Source organism: Tupaia chinensis, unplaced genomic scaffold (genome assembly GCF_000334495.1).
Source record: "Tupaia chinensis unplaced genomic scaffold, TupChi_1.0 Scaffold148350_1, whole genome shotgun sequence".
Taxonomy (NCBI): domain Eukaryota; kingdom Metazoa; phylum Chordata; class Mammalia; order Scandentia; family Tupaiidae; genus Tupaia; species Tupaia belangeri.
In genome coordinates this window covers 382,614-401,571 of record NW_006208201.1, presented here as the reverse complement: position 1 = coordinate 401,571, position 18,958 = coordinate 382,614, and the positions used below count along the sequence as shown (strand labels likewise).

The following is an 18,958-nucleotide window of genomic DNA, read 5'->3' as shown; positions in this document are numbered from 1 at the left end:
TATTATCAGTAGTGGTGCTCTCTGAATATGGGTGTACAGATATCACTTTGAGATGTTGCTCTTGGTTTTTGTGGGATACACACTCAGAATTGAAAGTGGTGGATCATATGATAGTTTAGCTTTTTTGTGGAATCACCATACTGTCTTCTGTAGTGGTTACACTATATTAAAATCCCTACTAGTGGTGCATGAGAGTTGTTATTCCTCTGCCTTTTCACTAAGTGTGAAAATGTGGGGTTTTTTTAAGGAATAATTTTATTTAACCTTATTTATTATTATTTTCCAGTGTGATCAGAGAGAGAGAGAGTTAAAAAGCAAGCCTCCAGGTCCGGAACTTGAACTGTGGTCAGCCATGTGGGAGTCCAACGTCCCCAACCACCATGCCACCTGCTGCCCCAAAAATGTGTTTGTTTTTAATTGGTAACTGTTTTGTGTTTGTTTTTAGAAAATGGTCTTCCTAATTGGTATGAGGTGATAAATTATTGTTGATTTGCATTTCAGTCATGATTAGTGATGTTGATCATCTATTCATATGCTTGTTGGCCATTTGTATATCATCTTGCAAATATCTATTCAATTTCTTGCCCACTTTTTGATTGAGATATTTGATTTTTTTGTTGTTGAATTATAGGAGTACTTTATATAAGTGAGAAAGCATCCCCTCAGGGGTAATAGCCGTGCCACAGTCTCTTCTCCTTCATTCTCCTCTCGGTGTTTTGGGCATATGCACTTGGCATGTTTTTCAAGCCGATTGGTTAGGATTCAAACTGCCTTGTCAGCCATATGAATCCAGCTGGCTCAGCCAGCACCAGTATTATAGCTGTGGACTTTTCATAGATAGCCTATATTATGTTGAGTAGTTTCCTTCTATTCTTGGCTTCTTGAATGTTTGATATTGAAATGATATTGACTCGTTTCAAATGAGATGGTCATGGGTTTTTCTCCTTCATTCTTTCTTTTTTTTTGCCACAGGGCATATGCACTTGCCAGAGACAGACAGGGAGAAGGAGAAAGTACCCCCTAATGGAATGTAGTCACACCACAGTCCTTTCTCTTCCATTTCTTTGTCTTGTCAGAATTTGGGGCACATGCACCTGATATTTTTTTCAAGCCACCAGGGTTGGGATTCAAATTATGTAGCTGGCCATGTGGGATTTGGGTCTCTTAACCACCAGGCTATAGAGCTGGCCCCTTCATTCTTTTAATATCGTATATTACATTGAGTGATGTTGAAGGTTGTTGCCTTTTTAAAATGTAAATCCCATGATGTTAAAATTCTTTCAATGTATTGTAGAATTTGCTTTGCTTACATTTTATAGCTTACATCTGTTTTGCACCTTACTGCATTGGGTAGGGGGAAGGGCAGGGATAGACATACAGAATGCCCTGAATTTTATTATTCCTGTTGCCGGAATCCCTTTTTACATTGGCCCGGGTTCTGTAGCCTCTCAATAGGTCTCACAAAGTTCTGGTCCATGTATTGTTTTATTTCTGAGGCTTAGGAGTGTGCTGAAGGTTAGTTATGGTAGCCATCATATAGATGGCAATTGAAGCTTATAGAGTAAATGAAATGCATAGAGTAAGAAGGGGGCCTTATACAGACTCGAGAGTACCAACATTTGAGAGACAGATAGAAGGGAAATGAGAAGAAACACCAAAAAGTGTATAAAATCCTAGGAAAATTTGTGTTATGAGAAACAAGAAACAAGTGTTCAAAGGAGGAAGCAAAATAATAATTGACAACATTTATATGCCAAGAATTATTGTATAGACTTGTATGTGTATCTTTAAAAACTAATTCTGTGGGGCCAGCATTTTGCATAATGGTTAAGGTGCTGGACTCTCACATGGCCAACCGTGGTTCAAGTCCTGGAATCAGCAGCTTTAAGATCATGTTGAGTGTGCCCAAAATCCGTAGAGGAGAATGGAGAAGGGATTGTGATGTGGCCATCCCTCCTGTGGGGTGATTTTCACTTTCCCTCTTTCTGTCTCTGCCTTTCTCTCTCTCTGGTGAGCACACATACCCTATGGCAAAAATTTTTTTTCTTTCTTTTTCTTTTTGGAGAGGTTTTTGCCGGACGGCACTTGCATTTACCAGAAAGACAGAGAGAGACAGAAAGCGAGAAAATACCCCCCCAGCGGGGAGGATGGCCATGCCGCAATCCCTTCTCCTCCAGTTTCCTCTTGGGATCTTGGGCACACATGTACATGCGCCTGGCGTGAGTTTAAGCCACCAGGTCCAGGACTTAAACCATGGTCAACGACTACATGGGAGTCCAGCAACATAGCCATTACACCAACTGCTGGTCCCAATGGCAAAAAAATCTTAAAAAAGTAAAATCTTTGTATGGAGGTGAATGACCTTGTTATTAGGGCAGCTAGATGCCTCACAGCTGACTGATATGCTCCTGGACACAGTGGCTTGAGCAACACACCTGGAACATATCAGGATACTTTCTGTTCTCTTCTGTCTCTTTTTCTGGTGATTGTATGTAATCTCTGGCAAGAAAGAAAAAAAAAATCCTTGCAAGAATCCTATGTAATTAAGTACTATTTATAACCTTATTTTCTAGATAAGAGAAGTGAGGCAAGAAGTCATGCATTAGTAATATATGCACGTGTGTTCATTATAGCATTATTTGAAATATTAAAAAAAATATTAAATTACTTAAAAATCTATAATTTGTGGATTGGTTAAATTTTGGTTTATGGAGTATAATGAAACCGTTAAAAGAAAAAGGTTGGTCTTTATGTATTGAAATGAAAAGATTTAATTAGACAATGTTGAGTGAGAAACATTAGTTGCAATGTGTATAGTTTTAAAATGTTTCTGTTGTTTTTGAAGTATATTTTATTTGGACATGCTGATCAGTGTGTGCATAGTGAAGTGCATGGAGACATAAACATCAAATTATTAACAGTGGATATTTCTGGTAATTTAGCAGTGATTTTCATTTTTAATTTAGCTCTATTTGAGTTTTTTAGTACAGCAAAGAAACATGTTAAAGATTCCATTGACTTGGGGAACCAGCAGTTAGCATAATGGCTATGTCGCTGGACTCCCACGTAGTCGACTGCAGTTCACGTCCCGGACCCGGTGGCTTAAAACTCATGCCAGGCGAGTGTGCATGCGTGCCCAAGATCCCAAGAGGAGAATGGAGGAGAAGGGATTGCGGTGTGACCATCCCCCCTGGGGCGTGATTTCTCGCTTTCTGTCTCTATGTCTCTCTCTGTCTGTCTGGCGAGCGCACGCACCCTGTAGTGAAAACCTCTCAAAAAAAGAAGAAAAAAAAAAGACTCAATTGACTTATAAAATAAGAATACGAAGTAGGTGTGTATATTTAAAAAAAAATATATACAAAAGTAAAGTGGTCAGTTTTACTAAGGAGTGATGTAGCCATGAAAAGAAATACACTCCTTGAGAAGAACAGATTCAGGGGATTTTGAGGAATACAGCTCATATTACAGTGAGTTGAAGAATGAATGGAAGACACAGAAGTAATTAACAAAAGTACTTTATAAAGAGTATAAATGTTGTTACTTTCTAACTCCATGTCAAAAATAAAAACATTTTCAACTATTTAAAATTATAGGACAACAGAGTTCACATTGGACCAAAAATGGAAATTCGAGTTGTTACATTAGGATTAGATGGTGCCGGAAAAACCACTATTTTGTTTAAGTTAAAACAGGATGAGTTCATGCAGCCTATTCCAACAATTGGTAAGTATGAGTGTGTTGCTTATATTTTAATAGACATTTTATAAATAAACTCTACCATAGCTGAGTTCTTGGGGTCTTATTTGATCATGGTCTGTTATGGCGGTGGGCTCTTTTCTGGCTCTAAGACATCAGCAGTTCAGACGGAAAAAAATGCAAGATTCAGTGGCTTTGGGATTGATACATGGACAGTGAATAGTAAGAAGGGACAGAATATTGGTGGGATTGTTGGAAAGATTACAGAGTTGGTGATACTGGCTGAGGGTTGGAGTTGAGGGGGAAGTAGTGGTGCAGATCTGGTAGGTGTTGGCTTTCAAGGCCCAGAGGATCTTGGTGGAGATTTAGAGAGTTAGCAGCTATTAAAGGTATTCATTCTCCATGTAGAAGTGGAGTTGGTTGGACTTTGATAGTATTATTGTATATAGATAATTCCTAAGTTACAGTTAATAAACAGAAGGTTGCTTGTGTTTGATATATTATTATTTACTGTAAACATAAGTACAATATACAAGTAACTTTTTTTTTCTTTGTAAACAGGCTTTAATGTGGAAACTGTAGACTATAAAAATCTAAAATTCACTATTTGGGATGTAGGTGGAAAACACAAATTAAGACCATTGTGGAAACATTATTACCTGAATACTCAAGGTAAGAGTCAAAAATGACATTTTACTTTTTTCAGAGTTTTAAGATGAAAGTTTTCAGTACACTAGTTTATCTAGAAAAACTGATAGCTATGTGTTGATTAATACTTGACTATACATTGAAGTATCAGTGGATAGCTTATTTTTTGAAAAATGAAGATGGGAAGACTGGAATATATGTACCTTTGATTCATTCATGATAAACTATTATAAAAGCTATATTTAGCTTAGCTATGTAGGCAGTTAAAAGTACTTACTGCTCTTAATTTGTATATTATAAATATGGGTGTGATGGCTGGCAATCTAGTAATACAAATTTGAATTTGTGGTCTATGGTTCTGCTGTTCAGTACATCCCATTATCTCTCAAGAGCCTCAGTCCCTCATCTTCATTCACAGATACGTATTTGCACAAGAACCCATATTGGCTTCCTTTTGACCTTTTAAACTGTATTTTATTACATACACTGTATCTAGCTTTTATTCACGTTTGGGCCCTTTGTCTCCTACATCCCACCTTGAAGCCTATGTTCATGACATCTGTTCCGTATGTCATCATACTTTTCATCCAGATGGAAAAGTAGATATTTTTACTTTGGCAACTTTGATACTAAGTTTAGTATGAGACATAATTAAAAGAAAAAATCCAATTTTTAATATGAGGAATGGTTGAAAGTCTGAGAATATTTCTGGAGGGCATACTTTGAAGAGATAAAGATGGTGATTTGTTTTTTAAAAGACTATCTTTTGGTATAGGAAGTCATAGTCAAAGAACAAATAGTTGTGAGATCATGAGTGGTACCTTTTCATTCATTAAGTTAAAAAATATTAATTGATGTAGAGAGCAGTTGTGTTTGAGTAGGAAAAATGTTTTAAATCCTGTTATACATGGAAAAACTAAACCTGAGAATTTTTGCAAACTAGTTGAGACCATACCATTAATGATGCTATGGTTCCTGCCATAATAAGTAGGCTTTATGTGAAAATGGTGATGGTAGACAAACTTTTATGATATAATAATAAAAGCATAAAATATTTGGTTCCTTTACTGAAACTCCAATGACTAATGGAATATTTTTGTGGGATTTCTTTCTTGGGGGGGTAGCTGTTGTATTTGTTGTTGATAGCAGTCATAGAGACAGAATTAGTGAAGCACACAGTGAACTTGCCAAGTTGTTAACAGAAAAAGAACTCCGAGATGCTTTGCTCCTCATTTTTGCCAACAAACAGGTAATGCATTTTTATATCAGAATATTTGTTTTCAGTAGCTTTATGCATCCCATGTCATAAGGCAGCTGAGAAGATTTCAAAAGGGACTCAATTCAAAAGATATTTACAAAATTTCTGGTGCATTGTGAGTATAGTCTATATGGTAAGTGCTGTAGTGGGTATCTAGAAATATATAAAAAAAGAAATATGCCCGTTTATGCTCAGCAGAAACCCCTGTGTATGTAGTGTATGAACACATATTAATACAAAGATAACTGGCATGTAAATTCAATCATATTAACAATGTTAGGAGGGATTAGGGCAGAGGTCATGTCTTATAAAACTTGTTAAATAGTAGGATTTGAGTTGAAATTATTGTAAGAGTTAAATTATGGGTAAGACTTTGAGTAAGAATGTGAAGAAAAATATTATAGGCAGAGAAAATAGCATGAATGTTTTAGGAAGTATCAAGCAGACTCGTATCTGTGGTATAAGTATAGGATATAAAAGAAAATCTAGAATAACAGATGAGGCCACATTGTGAAGGCCTGATAGGCTTGACTGAGAAATTCATATTTTCTGCTATGAGCAAAGAAAACTATCAGAGTAGTCTAAAACCAGAGTAGGGTATGATAAGATTGTATCAGTGTTTTAAGACTGTAATTCTAGGGATAGAATGTAGAGTGAATCAGGGCAAGGTACTAGAAACAGGGAGCTGAAGTAAATTGCTAAAATGCAAGTGAGAGTTAATGAGAACTTGGATTATAGGACTGGAAAGTGGAAGCAGATGGATTTTATGGAGGTAGAATTGTAAAAAAAAAAAATTAGTGACTGAAGGGAAGATAAAGGACTAGGAATAGCTGATGATTCTTAGATCTTGAGCCTAAACTTCTTAGAGAATGAGAATATTTTTTGTTTTGTTTTGGAGAGATTTTTGCTATAGGGTATGTATGCTCGCCAGACAGACAGACAGACAGAAAGCGAGAAATCACCCCCCAGGGGGGATGGTCACGCTGCAATCCCTTCTCCTCCATTCTCCTCTCGGGATCTTGGGCACGCACGCACAAGCGCCCGGTGTGAGTTTAAGCCACCGGGTCCGGGACGCAAACCGCGGTCAACTACGTGGGAATCCAGCGACATAGCCATTACGCTAACTGCTGGTTCCCAGAGAATGAGAATATTTTTAAGTGAAGTAGAATAGAGTAGTGTTACAGGAGGGGAAGAGTAAGATGAATAAAGAATTTTGCCCTTAATTAAAAAAGGGCAATGATATATTTAGCCTTGTGATTGATGACATTCAAATAAGACAGTGTAAAAACCATTTTCACCTATCAGAGTGTTTAAAATGAAAATGTTTCATAATCCTTAGAGACTTACATAAACTGTTAGTGTAGTAATTAAATGTAACATTTTCTTAGAGGGCAATTTGGCAGTACCTGTCAAAGTTTTATATGCATATATCCTTTTTACTCTATAATTATTATTATGATTTTTTTTTTGCGAGAGAGATTTTTGCTATAGGGTGTGTGCTCACCAATGAGACAGAGAAGATAGAAAACGAGAAATCGCCACAGGGGTGATGGCCACGCCTTAATTTTTTTCTCCTCCATTCTCCTCTTGGAATTTTGGGCACGCATACACATATGCCTGGCATGAGTTTTAAGCTGCTTGGTCTGGGACTTGAACTGTGGTCTATATGAGAGTCCAATGATGTAGCTATTATACAACCTGTTGGTCTCCTTACAGTTATATTTCTAGTAGCTTACCTTGTAGGCAAATATCCAAAAGTAGGGCCAGCAGATGGCATGGAGGTTAAGGTGGCTGGCTGTATTTTACATGACTGACTTTGCAGTTTGAGTCCTGGACCTGGTGGCTTGAAAAACATGCTGGGGGTACCAGCAGTTAGTGTAATGGCTATGTCGCTGGACTCCCATGTAGTCAACCATGGTTCGAGTTCTGGACCTGGTGGCTTAAACTCATGCCGGGTGCGTGTGCGTGTGTGCCCAAGATTCCAAGAGGAGAATGGAGAAGGGATTGCAGCGTGGCCATCCCCCCGGAGGGGGATTTCTCACTTTCTATCTCTCTGTCTTTCTGGCGAGCGCATGAGCCCTCTAACAAAAACCTCTAAAAAAAACAAAAAAACACATGCTGGGTGTGTGTGTGTGTGTGTGTGTGTGTGTGCACCTAAAATCCCAAGAGAAGAATGGAAGAGCAGGTTGAGATCAGCAGATGGTGTAATGGCTACATCACTGGACTCCCATGTAGTCAACCCTGGTTCGAGTCCCAGACCTGGTGGCTTAAACTCACACTGGGCACGTGTGCATATGTGCTTAAAATCCCGAGAGGAGAATGCAGGAGAAGAGATTGCGACATGGCCATCCTCCTGGAGGAGTGAGTTCTTTCTGTCTCTCTCTGTCTTTCTGGCAAGTTCATGTGCCCTATAGCAAAACCCTCCCCCGCCCCCCCCCAAAAAAAAAAAAGAATGGAAGGGTAGGGACTGGCGTGTGGCCATCTCCCCTGTGGAGGTGCTTTCTCATTCTGTCCCCACTCCTTCTCTGTCCCTGGCAAGCACATGTGCCCTATAGCAAAAATATAAGAAATCTAAATATCTAAAAGTTATTCTATAATTTTGCAAATATATCAAATGTATACATATATATGTGTGTGTGTGTTGTGTATATATATGTAAATATGGATTTGCAGTAGTATGTAAGTATATGATTTCAGCATAAATATTCAGTACAGGACTAGTTAAATAAATTATGTCACATTCACATATGGAATGCATTTCCAGTATTAAAAATGTGGAAAATCTTGTGCTGAAAATGGAAGGATACCTATCTTCAACATGTATATATATTTAAAAGAAGTACAAGGTATAGAAAGTCTGAGGTGTGTTTCTTTTTGTGCTTATTTGCATGAATGTACATGGAAAAATTGTGTAAAATACATAAGAAGTTGCTTCTGGGAAGTAAGGGATGTTTCCTTCATTATGTAAACCCTTCATATAACCCATTTTTTATGCTGCACATGTATTTCTTTTTAAGATGATGCCTTATAAGAACTTAGGCAGTCTCATTCATTCAGTTTGCATGGCCTTTATTGATTTCATTCTAGGTTACTCTTACAAAATATATGATGGGGGGTGGCAACTGGAAGGTGGTGGCTAAGGCACTGGACTCGCACATAGCTGACCACAGTACAAGTCCTGGACCCGGCAGCTTGAAAATCATGCTGGCACCCAGTGCATAGGTGTCCAAAATCCTGAGAGCAGAATGGAAAACGGATTATGGTGCGGCCATCTCACTTTAGGGGTGATTTCTTCTGTCTGTCTCTGATGAGGTCTCACATTTTTTGGCGAAACAAAACAAAACAACACAATCCCCCAAAATAAAACACACACCGAGGGCATGGAATGGTCTTCAGAATGTTCATGGAAAATACATATTATGAAAAACTTACACATGGATTTCAAATATTTTGCACCAAATAGATTTACTCTATTTTTTTTTTTGGAGAGGTTTTTGCTATAGGGCACGTGCGCTCGCCAGACAGACAGAGAGAGACATAGAGACAGAAAGCGAGAAATCACCCCCCCCAGGGGGATGGTCACGCCACAATCCCTTCTCCTTCATTCTCCTCTCGGGATCTTGGGCACACACGCACATGCGACCTGTGTGTTTTAAGCCACCGGGTCCGGGACGCAAACCGCGGTAGACTACATGGGAGTCCAGCAACATAGCCATTACGCTAACTGCTGGTTCCCTAGATTTACTCTTTAATTCTGTTTTTCTACAAACTTTTAATAGTACCCTTATACATACACATACAAATAGTTTTAACAAAAATGCTTTTTTTTTTTTTTTAAGAAGTTTTTGCTTTAGGGCTTGTGTGCTCACAGGAGAGGGGGCTGGGAATCATCCCCCAGGGGGGTGGTCACACTGCAATCCATTTTCTTCCATCCTTCTCCTGGGATCTTAGGTATGTGCTTCTGGTGTGATTTTTAAGCCACTGGGTCTGAGACTCAAAGTGTGGTCAGCCATGTGGGAATATAGTGATGTAACTGATAGGCCATCTCTTGGCCCTCTCAAATGCGCTATATATATATATAGCACAATATATATATATATATATATTAATTGCTAGAGGGCATGTCCATTTGTCTGAGAAGAATATTTACATGTACTCCCCAGTGGTACATGGTCACACTGTCGCCGTTTTTTCTCAGTTATTCCTTCCTGTCAGGATTTTGGACACACACATAGGCACTCAGTGTGTTTGTTAAGCTTCTGGGGTCGAGATTTGAACTGTGGTCAGACATGAGGGGTCCAGTTCTCTTAACCACTGTGCTATGAGGTTGGCCTCCTATTATTATTAATATCAGAATAATCCTTGAAAAATGATTTTAAGTTTTAGATTTTTCTTAGGTTCTATTTAAACAACAATAATTAGAGCAATGATAGTTTGGATAGACTGAAAAAAATTTTAATATGTATATTTTTTTCAGGATGTTGCTGGTGCACAGTCAGTAGAAGAAATCACTGAACTTCTCAGTCTTCATAAACTATGCTGTGGCCGTAGCTGGTATATTCAGGGCTGTGATGCTCGAAGTGGTATGGGGCTATATGAAGGGCTGGACTGGCTCTCTAGGCAACTTGTGGCTGCTGGAGTGTTGGATGTTGCTTGATTTAAAATGCAGCAATTGTTTAAAATTTTGTTAAGAGTTATTTTGTGCATACTGTGTTGTAAGAAGTTCTATATCTCAAAGGTGACAGTTAATTTAGGATGTATATATAAAAGGAGTCTAAGATTATTGCTTTAAAAATTACTCTGTGGCAAAATTTAAATATTTGAGCAGATTAGACGGGATTAAGTAGACTTCTTGAATATATTCTTTTAAAAAGTACATTTGTTATTTAAGTTTTTTGGATTACATTGACCCATATATTGGGAAAAAAGGAGTCACAGAGAAAAGGGCAAGTGAAGGTTTATTCTTTCAGTGAAAAAAGAAGAGCCAACTGAATGCCTAATGGAATCCCTGTGTGAAGCAAGGAAAATAGAGCTTCTGCTTTAACCTGCCTTTTCACTGAATTTTGGCAGTGTTTAGTAACAGAAATGCAGTTGCTTAATGAAATGGAATTCAAACTGCATCTTTGGGCAATAGGATTATTTTACTTTTATTTTCGGTACAATAGGGCATCTTTAATGCTGAAAACTATAAGCTAAAGAAAATTAGTATTTTATACAGTGTTTTATTAAAACTTTCTCTTAAAGCATTTTGTATAAAATACAGTGAGACAGAATGAAACATTATCTAACTGGCTTGATTGTTAACATTAGTACTAAACTGAGGAACAAATAATAATATAAATGTGAAAATCATTTGATCTCCTTATAAAAGACTTACTTCTAGGACTGAACCTAGGCTCAAATATTATTTTCTAGGTTAGAGCTCTAAATTGGTCCTACTTGTTTCAACTTACTTAAAGTATTTAATAGTGATTCTTTCTAAAATAGTATTGTGTCTATTGGGGAAGTAACTGTAAATAAAACCTAGTAAGTTACACAGAGAAATAGGCCAGCTTGACATAAGAGAGAGACCTGAATAGAAAATTACCATTATCTCAAGAGAAGTCACTACAGTGGAGAATGCTGATTTCTTAATTACTTTGAAATATTTCCTCAAATAAGGGCATTTGTCTTGACAGAAAAATGTAATCAAGGCTTTTCATGATCAGGCCTTAAAAAGTTATTTAAGAGGAAAAACACATCTATAAAAGGAAAAGAAAACATTAAAAACGTTTACATTACATTGATTATGCAGTGTTGTAATAGTTTAAAATTTCATGTTCTTTACTGTTTTTCATTTTTAATGATACTCTTATTATGGAAGCATGGTTTATTATTATTTACATAGCTAGATTGAAATTTTTGTGGGTTTTTTAATGCACATAATATTTTAGGATGAAGTTGAATCTTAAATCTTACTAGCTGAATTGTTAAAAAGAAAATGTCTAATGACAATATGTGACTTTTAGATGGCACTATTTTGGTTCAGTCTTTTCAAATATATTACTGTTTAAAACAATAAAACTTTTAGTACACAAAGCATTAAAAAATAAGCCCATTGATGTTATGGGTGATATGTAAATAAGTAAATATAGTATTTTGTCTTTCATTTTTGAAGTAAAAGGTCATGCTATTACAATGTGTAGTTTGTATAAGTAATTCTTTAGAATTATTTAATATTTGACAGGTTTCAGTAACTGTGAAAAATAATAAAAGTGTTGCATTTGCCTGTGAGCGCTTGAATTGTCTTCTCTGTAAGGTAACAGAATTAAAAAAAAAAAAAGTGTAATGCTAATATTTGAAATTTCCTTGTAAATTAACCTTATTTCACCAATTTTGCTAAACTTTGTAATTTATATTCTAAGTAAATAACTGAATACAATTTAAATCTGTCCTGATTATGGTAATGTGTGTGTTTCTATGTGACTTTTTTTAAAGAAATATTTTTCTCAGGCTCCTGTAAGCTTTGTGGTTGTATTCTTTTACCGATCATTAAAGATTGTGCTGGTTTCCCCTGAGAAATGTCAAATTTAAGATTAAGAGAGATGTTTTAAATACCTTAGGATTTGCTTCCTAGCTCAGAATTTCTGTATTAAGCCTAAATATTATTGTATGGTTTATATAAAGCAGGTTTATTTATCAAGTGTATAACCCTGGTCTATAATTCAAGAATGCTTTATAACCACAACCACCAAAAGGAATTATTTGCACTATATATATTTATATATAATATATATGTAATATATATTATATATGTGTGTGTACATACATATAAATAATATAGCAATAAAATATTAAAATCATTTTGAAGGAGAAGCCCTATCATTTTTTAAAAATCTGTTTTTTAAACCATTTATCTAATAATATTACTGGTAACCAACTTAAAAAGTCATTGTCTGTGCTATGGTTAAGAGAAACAAAACAGAATTGGGTGGAAATTGACTTGTCTGTCAAATTTGAGATATAGTTTATTTGCTGAAAGCAAATTTTATTTATATGTGTGTGTATATATATATATACACACACATAATGTACTTTTTGGGGGGTGCTAGAGGGGTACATGTGCTTACCAGAGACAGAGATGAAAAGTGGGAAAGCATCCACTCTGGGGGGATGGTCATGCCACAGTCTCTTCTCCTGTTTCTCCTTTCAAGATTTTGAGCGCACACGTACCCATACCTAGTGTGTTTTTCAAGTTGCCTGGACTGACACTTGAACTGTGCAATCAGCCATGTAGAATCTAGCCTCGTAAATCACTATGCCACTGCTAGCCCAATGAAAGCAAAAATGTTTTACAAATAGCTTATTCTATTTTTATCATGTAGATCACATTTAAGTAACTACTACAACAGTATTTTACAGAAAGAGCTTAAATTTTACATTGAACAAAGTAAAACTTTAAATTGTTTTTAAAATTTAACCTTGTTTCATAGTATTTTAAATAACCACTTTAGAAAATGGCTTAGAAAACATGGCTGTAACCTATGAAGTAATATTGCTAAGAGAAAGATGTTTTATGTAACAATAGTATAGTTCTCAATCTGCAAAGTGGTAACAGGGAAGATAGCTATATTATTCCCTGAGAAAATAATGAAAAAGGACTAAGGAATAGGTATTATATTATACCTTGATAATAAAATAAAAGATACGCATGTATGTTTTTAGGTCCACTAATTAAGTTAAATTTTTTATATACAGTGAAAAAATTCATTAGTAAAATGTGATTGTAGGTCCAGCAGGTAGTGTGATGGTGAAGATGAAGGATCTCATGGTCAACTTCACAGTTCAAGTCTCAGATCTAGTGGCTTGATAAACGTGCTGGGCAGGTGTGCATGCATGCCCACAATCTGAAGAGGAGAACGGAGGAGAGGGATTGCAGCATTGCAGCATGGCTATCCCTCCTGGGGTGTGACTTCTCACTTTCTCTTTCTCTCTCTATCTCTGGTAAGTATATGCTAAGGCAAAAATCTAAACAAAACAACAACAAAAAAGATTTTAATGCAAAGCACAATGATTGTATTTTGGGCAGAATGAGGCATCATCATCACCACTTGGTGGCAGTATTACCAAAAATTTAAATTAAGTTATAGGAATGAATAAACCTAAGTAGATTTCTAAACACCTAAAATTAAAAAGAAAAGGTAAATATCATAGTAAAAAGTAATTTCATGTCTAACTTTAAGTTCTACTTATAAAAAGGGAGTACAGTTATTAAAGTAGTATGTAAAAAGGGGAGCACAGTTACTAGTTTAAAGTAGAACAATTTGTCATTCTTTCATCACACAAGTTTGCAGTGAACAACAGGTAAAGAAAATAATCCTACTGAACAATAGAAGGAAAAGCATAAGCTTAGATTTAAAGCATAAAAATATGAATTTCCTGAACATGTCTGTTGAGCATGTTCCTCTTAGTTTTGAGAAGTGTCTGTTTGGAAATTAGACAGTGGTTCTTAATCATGAAGTTATAAGAACAACTGAAGAAGAAATGAAATCAGTACAAGACTTTGAACTCATACATATTGTTTTATTGCTCCAGTTTCTATGAAATTCTCCATTATCAGATGCCAAAATTTTTACTGCATGTGTATTTCTTCATAGTGTATTTTCTGAAGTAAGACATACTATAACTTAAAGACAGAAAAAAATAGTTCAGCTACATTAGAAGAAGAATATGAAAATAGGAAATGAATTTACATATAATACTAAGGGCTCAGGTATTCATTTATTCCAATTCTTGGGTTTTAAAGAATATTTCTTGAGTATTAAATAATATAGGTTTACTTAGTACTGCTTACTATTTAATAATGAACAAAATACAAAAACAAAATTTGCTATGAAACAAAAACCTTGTAAAAAAGGAAATCATATGTAAGCCCAAATCCTGGTATTTTTCTTAGAGGAGGGATTTGTCCTCTAAACATGTAAAGGCAAGTTTTAAAAAAGTTAAGGAACAAACATATACCACTCTCATTATTTAATAAATATTTACTATTTGAGTTTCATGATAAATTACTTATAAGGAATGCTATTTGTTTTAGTTTAATCCATTTCAAATTATCACCTCCCTGAATTAGATGTACTGCAAGAAAAATCAAAAGCATTTTTTAAAAAATGGTCTTTAATGAAAAATATAAAAATATAACATTGCATCTTTGAAACATGATTTATATGTTCAAGACTTAAGCTTCCTAATTGTAAAATAATTTTGTATTTAACATACATGGATTTTCATCTGTAAACACAATAAAACAAACATTATATTACTTGACAGTAATATTTATGATGCTGACATCCTCATAGGGTTTATCTGTTTTGGGATTTACTTTAACGTTGGAGATCCTCTGCACAACTTCCATTCCTTTGGTCACTCGTCCAAACACTGTATGCTTATTATCAAGCCAAGGCTATATTAGAGGACAAATGAAAAATCTTGGTAAACCCACATTTCTTAAATCATACTCAGTGACCAAATTAAAGAGAATTTAAATTTATGCTTCATTTTATTCTTTAAAAGAAGTATAAAAATTTCTTAGCAATAAAAACTTAGCTTTAAAAGTTATTCCCAGTTTGTATGAAAATACCTAAGAACAGAGTTTAATGTTTAAAATCTACATCTTTCAGATTAAAGGAAGCGAGCTAGAACATGTTTGATAAAGGTAAGTTATTACACATGACTTAAAGAATTATGGGGGCCACACAGTGGCATAGTGAAAGTAATACAACCAAACCTCCAGAGGAAAGGTCCCTGGTTAACATTCCAGAGCCTCCTTAGGCATGCCAAGTGTGTGCATGCCAGTGGTCCAAACTGGCTAGTCAGAAATGAAGTACCTGTTGGGGTGCCATCTCTCTCTTCCTGTCTCTCATGGAAGAAATAAATGAATAAACATTAAAAATTATGACTAAGGCTTTCTCAGTTCTCTGTAGAAATTTTTACCTAAATAATGAAGAGGCAGAATACTTTAAGCAGAGACCAGCAGATGGCATAATAGTTACTTTTGCTGGACTCCCATGTAGCTGACTGTGGTATAGGTCCTGGACCTGACAGCTTAAAACTCATGCCAGGTGTGTGTGCATGCATCCCCAGTATACTGAGAGGAGAATGGAGAAGGGATTGCTGTGTGGCCACCTCTCCTGGGGGGCAATTTCTTGCTTTCGCTCGCTCTCTCTCTAACAAGTACTCGTGCCCTATAGCAAAAAGTCTCTTAAAAAAATAAGCATGTGCTTTGGCATTTGACAGATAGGAGTTCAAATGCTGAATCTGCTATTTAATCAGCTCTTAGCAAGTTAATCATGTATTTCTGTTTCTTCTATTACTGAAAACTAGGGATACTAGAAGTCTTTTTTAATTTTGTGGACATACACAGAAGTAGAGCTAGATGATCTTATACTATACTCTCTGAAATCTAAAATGCCACTGCTTATGAATGGTATTTTGATTTCAGGTATACAGAAATGGGGGAAATGTCTTAAATCAGGAATTCATATACTCTAACTTTCTATACTAAAGATGAGGAAACAGGCACAGAGAGGTAAAATAAATTTGTTTCATGTTGCATGATGAGTAGTAGCAGAGTTGAGACTTAAAACTCAAGTACCTTGAATCATGGTCCATTGTACTTCATAGTACATCAAAGTATTCTTTTACCAAGTCAAAGTGATTTCTTAATTTCTAAATTTTACAGATTTTCGTTAAGCTTCTTTCACTTTAATATGTTGGCAGATACAAATAATGCGGAAAACAGTGACAAATGCATCTTTTTCTTCAACTGAATTTTATACCATAACCTATGAATCTATAGTTTATAGACAATGATGTACTTACTGTTGGTACTACTGTTATGAAAAACTGGGATCCATTAGTATTCGATCCAGCATTGGCCATGCTGAGTGTGTATGGTCTGTCATGTCGTAATGTTGAGTGAAATTCATCTTCAAATTCTCCTCCCCATATGCTTTCTCCTCCCATACCAGTACCTGTTGGATCTCCTGTCTGAATCATGAAGCCCTTAACAGAGAGTATACAAAAAGTATATTATACTATTTTGTACTATATATGTATTGGAGTTTTATGTATTTATGCCAAGAATGCCTGTACTCAGTGAAATCTCTTAACTTCCTTAACCATCACTGTAAAGTGATTTGGTTAAACCCTTAGTAACTTACTACTTAAATTTAGATGATGTATATTCATTGCTTAACTACCATCTTATACTCAATGACTGAAATAAAATGCAAAGGTCTTTTTATTTGTGGATCTGTACTGTCTAATCTAAAACCAGTTAATATTGTAAGTTTTAGAATCTGCAATATTTTGTGTCTTGTATAACTGTTCTCTTCTTTTCTCCCTCCTTTCCCCCAAATAACTGTGGATTTCCTGGAATGCCAGGAAATTTCTTCAGAATCCTGAGATGTTTTTTTCTTCTTGCCATTGCTGACCAGCTATTAATAATCACAAATTGTATCACTGCTTTATCCACCATATGGAATGTGTTCAACAAAATCCCGGGGCCAAGCCTAGTCTGCTCCTCCTAGTGTAATAATGCTTCTCACAGATCAGATGGCATTGTGACTCTGCTGTGATTTAAAATCTTATCTTCTAAATCTTGACCCTACCTAGCCCTTAGGTGCAGATTACTTTGGTTATTGGTTTTATATCAGCATGACCCCTTTACTCATTATCTTATCCTTTAGTTTAACTGCTGACAAAATATTGCCAGTGTTTCTAGAAAGGTAATCATCTTACTATTCCTGTCCTTAACTCTCAATATTCATGATCATCAATACTGTCTTTAGCTTCTATAGTATACTTTTAAATAATAAACTGCATTATAATAAACTGATAAGTGTGAGAGAAGAGGATTCCTTAGACTCACATCTCTTGTTAATAGCATACTATTCCTTAAAATACATGAAATTTGGGCAACTTACCTTAATTATACGGTGAAATGTATGCCCATTATAATAACCATTTCTGCTGTGAACACAGAAGTTTTCCACTGTCTTAGGACACCTATTAAAAATATAAAACCTGTTCAGAACATCTTAAGACAGTTTTCTTTGAGGTTCTGCTTCCTAATGTTTTCAGTGACTTCTCAATGTTTCAGAAGGACAGTTCTTTTTATAACCTCCTTTAATCCCAGAACAAGCAAGAGTTGAAATGGCATGTAAATAATACTATATTATTATTTAATGTATTTTTAGATTATGACTACTTAATAATATCTTGAGAATATGACTATTTAATAATATCTTGAGTTTGACTGTATTTTGATTCTAAGGTCATTTAGCATTTGAAAAAAAAATTCAACCATAGCACCTTAAGATAGATATATCTTAAGTCAGTTTATGGCATATAGTAGGCTAAGTTCCTGGGAAAAGTAATTTTCTTATAAAAACAACATTACAGGGCTGGCCCCATAGCACAGCAGTTAAAGATAGAGTATAGGGAGCTAGATCCCACATGGCTGACTGTGATTCAAATCCTGGCCCCAGTGGCTTGAAAAACATGTCAAGTGGCATGCACCAAATGCTGATGGGATGGAAATAAAGGAAAATGTACTGTGACCACACCCTGTTGGGGAGTGCTTTCTCTGGCAAGCATATGTGTGCTCGAAAATACAAAAAGGTTAAAAATTAATAAATAAACAAACGTTATGGTACATTGACACATGCCTGTCCAAAGACTTACCCATGAAAAAAATGACATGTAAATTTAATCAACTTTAAATGTCAATCACACTCAAAATACAAACTTTCGCAATAACTTTAAGTTCATGAGGTGATTTCACATGGTACATTATCATGTAATATTAGCTCTAAAAGCTGAGAAGGGGAGGGGCCAGTAGGTGGCTTGGTGCTTAAGGTACTGGATTCCCACATGGCTGATGGCAGTAAAGAGTCCTAGCCCTGGCAGAGGGGACCAGCAGTTAGCGTAATGGCTATGTCGCTGGACTCCCATGTAGTCAACTGCGGTTCGAGTCCTGGACCCGATGGCTTAAAACTCACACCGGGCGTGTATGTGTGCGTGCCCAAGATCCTGAGAGGAGAATGGAGGAGAAGGGATTGCGGCGTTGACCATCCCCCCTGGGGGTGATTTCTCACTTTCTGTCTCTCTGTCTCTTCTATTTTTGGGCACAACCGCGCCCAAAAAAAAAAAAAAAAAAAAAAAAAAAAAAAAAAAAAAAAAAAAAGAAAAGAAAAAAAAAAAACCTCTCCAAAAAAGGGAAAAAAATAAAATAAAATAAAGAGTCCCAGCCTTGGCAGCTTGTTTTCCCACTTTCCCATTCTCTCTCCTTCTCTCTTATAATAATGATTAAAT

General features: G+C 35.8%; 2 protein-coding genes across 3 annotated transcripts in view; one reads left to right on the top strand and one right to left on the bottom strand.

The window, feature by feature from the left end:
- The window catches only part of TRIM23 (tripartite motif containing 23), a 40,422-nt gene extending 29,320 nt beyond the window's left edge, over positions 1-11,102 (top strand). The window contains exons 8-11 of the mRNA XM_006170412.3: positions 3,594-3,723; positions 4,258-4,368; positions 5,469-5,593; positions 10,080-11,102. Coding sequence (XP_006170474.1) covers positions 3,594-3,723; positions 4,258-4,368; positions 5,469-5,593; positions 10,080-10,259 — 546 coding nt within the window. The 3' untranslated portion in view covers positions 10,260-11,102. The remainder of the gene's footprint in view (positions 1-3,593; positions 3,724-4,257; positions 4,369-5,468; positions 5,594-10,079) is intronic.
- Positions 11,103-13,584: 2,482 nt separating this feature from the next.
- The window catches only part of PPWD1 (peptidylprolyl isomerase domain and WD repeat containing 1), a 29,999-nt gene continuing 24,625 nt past the window's right edge, over positions 13,585-18,958 (bottom strand). Inside the window, exons 8-10 of one of the 2 annotated variants that reach the window (XM_014584984.2) lie at positions 17,569-17,650; positions 16,463-16,645; positions 13,585-15,044 (exon numbers count right to left, since the gene is read on the bottom strand). In XM_014584984.2, coding sequence (XP_014440470.1) covers positions 14,901-15,044; positions 16,463-16,645; positions 17,569-17,650 — 409 coding nt within the window. In that variant the 3' untranslated portion in view covers positions 13,585-14,900. The remainder of the gene's footprint in view (positions 15,045-16,462; positions 16,646-17,568; positions 17,651-18,958) is intronic. The other variant, XM_006170411.3, reaches the window with a different exon arrangement.